This window comes from Thamnophis elegans, chromosome 8 (assembly GCF_009769535.1).
Source record: "Thamnophis elegans isolate rThaEle1 chromosome 8, rThaEle1.pri, whole genome shotgun sequence".
NCBI lineage: Eukaryota > Metazoa > Chordata > Lepidosauria > Squamata > Colubridae > Thamnophis > Thamnophis elegans.
In genome coordinates this window covers 44,081,763-44,086,056 of record NC_045548.1, presented here as the reverse complement: position 1 = coordinate 44,086,056, position 4,294 = coordinate 44,081,763, and the positions used below count along the sequence as shown (strand labels likewise).

General features: G+C 46.6%; 1 protein-coding gene across 1 annotated transcript; it reads right to left on the bottom strand.

Moving 5' to 3' along the window:
- Positions 1–928: 928 nt before the first annotated feature.
- RRS1 (ribosome biogenesis regulator 1 homolog) lies at positions 929–2,804 on the bottom strand. Its single transcript, XM_032222203.1, has one exon. It carries the CDS (start codon positions 2,726–2,728, stop codon positions 1,646–1,648), a length of 1,083 nt encoding a protein of 360 aa, XP_032078094.1. The 5' UTR covers positions 2,729–2,804; the 3' UTR covers positions 929–1,645.
- Between the last annotated feature and the right edge of the window lie 1,490 nt (positions 2,805–4,294).

The following is a 4,294-nucleotide window of genomic DNA, read 5'->3' as shown; positions in this document are numbered from 1 at the left end:
CATACACCATTCTTAATTCCATAGAACACCTTTTCATATAACAATGTAGTGTTGTGACTAATAAAATTAGATCCCATCCTCCAAGGAAAGTATCATATAAAGTAGCATATTTTTATGGTCACAATCTGTATCCTGTTCGTTTAAATACTAGTATCTAAACAAAATTTAGATTCATGTTTAATAAGAAACATAAATCTAGATAGGCAATATAAATAAAGTGACACAACTACAGTAGTTCTTTGTAGATTTTTTTTTTAAGAATCCTTTTAGGCTCTGATCACCAAAAACCTCAAGATTAATTTGCAAGATGGGATTTTTAAAGCCCAAAGAATATTCTATTTCAAAGTATAAAAATGGACATGAATAGTTTAAATATCTATATTTGTTTTGCCATGGTTTACTTGTATCCCCACTTGAGTAAGCAGCAGACAAACATTGTATGCACACTCCATTTGCACGAGTGGCAGGCATGCTTGCTGGCTGCTCACACAAATGGAGCAGGGCGTGCATATTTGCCTGCCAATCACATGAAACCATCCTCACACGACCACCACTCCTGTATGCAAAGATTGGGGAATTGGGCTAGAGCATTGAATATACACACACACACAATTTGTTTTCAAATAAAACTAGCCAAGTCTAATCTAATTGTAGATTATAGCGAGATAAGCACTAGGCCCTACTATACATACATTTAGTGCATTTTTTAAAAACATACAATTTTTTTTATGCTGATCTTTCCCAATCAGACTCCTTCCAACATAATAGATTTTATATTCCCATAAATCATTGAGATTTTTAACATATAAAGCATATACATGTTTTTAATAAAGTTGGGCTTGCTGGTAAGCGGAAGTTTCCATTGTGGTGATTAAATTTAATATTTTATGACTCCCTGCTGCTAAGAGCAGCAGAAAAACCTACAGAATTAAACTTAGGGTTTTTATTTATAATCTTGCTGTAAGAACAGTGGATAAGTATATATATCCACATACATGCCCACATACAAAGTCTAGTTTTGCTGAAATCAGGATTCATAGTGTCAAAATGATGAAAATGGTATTTTGATGAGATGATTTGACATTTTATATGCAGATTTATAATCTCAACGCATACAAAAGAAAATCAGTTAACATGATGTAAACACAACATTCTTCTAGTGATTTGCCTTCAACCTGGCCAACAATGGAGATACTGCAATTCAGATACATGAAAAAGAAATACAGAAAAACACTGCAGCTGAGGTGTCCATTTCAATTCTCATTTAAAGAAAAAGGCATATTAGAACTTTATTATAAACACAGCAGGTCTTTCTATATATTTCAACTCCTTTGAAGTTTTATTCTTTGAAGTCACTCCAATTCCCAATAAAGGCATTGTCTGAACTGTACATATTTCTTCAAGTGAGTAGATTCTTTCAAAGATATTCTTTATATATTTTTATTTATTGGCGATGTCTTTATATGCTCTTTAGTCAGGCCCCACAAAGTTCTTTGGGGATTAAAGGCCAACATTAAGTTCGAATAGGTTGTTAGAATAATGTTTAACTTAGCAAGTCCACATTTTGTTGCAGCAGTATGTAAAATAAACCGCATGAGTCTGCTGTTTAGCTGGGATAGCAGTGTAACCCCCACCCAAGGAAAGCTCATTTTCTTTTCCTTTTGCCGTTAAAGCTTCCAGATCCTCCCTGGTTCCCTCTGCGACCTGCTCCTGTGCTTTTCTTGCCCTTGGCGTTTCCGGTCCTCTGCTGCTGCCGTCGACCCCTCTTGCCCCGTTGGTCGCGCTTTTTCCCTTTGCCTCTGGCAGCTTCGGCCTCCTCTTCGCGGAGTTGCTTGTTGACCGCCCGGGTCAGGTCCAGGGGCGGCTTCTTGCTACTCAGGCTGCGGGCTAACTCCAGGTGCCGCTTCTTCTCCCCTTCAAGGTCTCCCAGCAGCGGCTGGAAGCGACGCTTCTTCCCGCGGGCTGTGTTGGTCTGCGCCACGGCGGACTCCTTGGGGAGGCGAGGCTGGAAGCGGCCGCGGGAGGCGGTGGAGACGCGAGCAAGGATGGAGACGCGGCCCATCTCGGCCCGGTCTTGGTGGCCCGTCGGGTGCAGATCGGCCGCCACCCGACCCCGGTGAGCGCGCGCCAGGTTCCGCAGGCGGTTGAGCTCGTTGCGCGCCACCCGCTCCCGCTTCTCCTGGCGCCGTTTGGCGAACTGGTCCTCCAACGGGTCGGCCGAATCCGGCACCTCCAAGAGCCAGTCGCCGGAGGGATCCCCGCTGGCTCGGCGGTAACCCCAGCGCCTCCTCCACTCTTTGGCGGCTTCGTCCCAGACCAACGTGCCGCGCTTCTTGCGCGTGGGGCGGATGCCCTTGAGGCGCGCGAACTGCTCCCATTTGGTGAGCGGCCGAGGTTTGGGCAGCGGCTTTTCCCTGGGCAAGCGCGTGGAGGGTTCGGGCAGGCGGGCCACCACGGGCCCCGCGCCCGCTTCCGCCCGCTCCGACGGCAGCGCCCACAGCTGACCCACCAGCAACTGAGTGTTATCCCGGGCCAAAGCGCGCAGGAGAGGCTCGCGCTGCGAGGAGGCTCGCGCCAAGGCGCGCGGGGCCGGGTTTTTATCCACCGCTAGTAAGTTACCCGCGTCGAACTCCAACTCCAGCTCCTTATGCACCGCCACGCTGCGCTGGGTCTCCGCCTTGCGCTCCTCGGCGCGCGCCAGCAAGTCCTCGACCAGGAGGGTAGCCATAGTCACCAGCGCCTCGCACGTGGCTGCCGATAAAGGCACTCGCCTTTTCCCACGCCGGCTCTTAGATCAAAGTCAGGGAGACCACTTCCGGGGCGAAGCCACATTCAGTTCCGGTTGTGCCTTCTGCGGCGTCCCGACTAACATTAGTCTCATGGAGTATGTGTGCGTGGAATCCTGGGGGATGTAGTCCTCCATTGATAAGGAAGTTTGCTAAAAGAATGGCTTCTCATTCTTTCATTGGTTCTCGTAGTTCCAAATATAACGAAGGGTTTACTGTATCCTAGTCGCCCTCGTAATTTTTTAAACAGACTTTCCCTTACTGAATAACAGAGTTGAAAGAGATCTTGTAGTCTAACCCCCTGCCCAAGCAGGAGAGCCTACGATAAAGCAGCCGTAAAATGAGATTTGGACATTAAGTGTGAAACCTACTGGCTCAGCCTGGACAGCCTCTTAGAGCCCCTATACTTCTATATTAAAAGCCACATAGACAGAGTTGGAACTTGCAATAGAACAGGAAGCCTGTGCCTAACCACAAGATGTCTCTGTCAAAAAAGCCTATGTCGAAAGCTTATGTTAAAAGTCCTAGGTTCAATTAAAGTTCATTAATGACACGTACTCCATAGACAAAAGGAGAAGTAAGATCCCATCTCCTTATAAGGCTTTCTCCTCAAGGTAACCACTAAGAAATGTGTTAAGTATTTATATGTTGCAATGCTTTTGAGAATGTATAAGAATGCGTGCTTCGATAATTAAGGCTGTTCAGAACTTGCAATGCTAGCCGTGGGCTAGCTTTCTGAACCTGGCTGCCAAATAAACTTTTCCTGTATCCTGAGAATACAGGAAATATCTAACGCCTGTCATTTTCTGCATCAACACCATTTCAAACAGATGGCAGTCCAGTCTCTTCTTGAAAGCCTCCAGCAGCCACAACTTCTGAAAGCAAAGTTGTTCTATTGGTTGATTGTTCTCACTGTCAGTAAAGTTCTCCTTATTTCTGTGCTGAATCTCTTCTTGATCCGTTTCCAGGAGAAGGTTAGGCCTCCTCCGCATTCCATCGGCCAGCCAATGTCGGCTGGCAACCACAAGGAGGAGGGCCTTCTCAGCAGCGGCCCCGACCCTTTGGAACGAGCTCCCCGTAGAGATTCGTACCCTCTCCACCGTCCAGGCCTTCCGCACAGCCTTGAAGAACTGGCTCACCCGTCAGGCCTGGGGATAAGGACCATTACCCCGCCCGAATGTTGTATGCATGTTGCTTATTATTTTATTATGTGTTGTCGTCTTAGTGCTGTATTCCCCCCCTCCCTGGTTTTCTGTGAGCCGCCCTGAGTCCCCTCAGGGAAAAGGGCGGCCTACAAATAAAATCAATTCAAATTCAAATTCAAATTGTTCCTTGTCTGGCCTTTGAGTAGTTATGGAAAATACCTTGACCCCCTCCTCTCTGTGGCAGCCGCTCAAATATTGAAACACTGCTATCCTGTTATCCTGGTCCTTCTCTTCACTAGCCATATCCAGTTCTTGCAACTGTTCTTCATATGTTTTAGCCTCTAGGTCCCTATTCACCTTTGT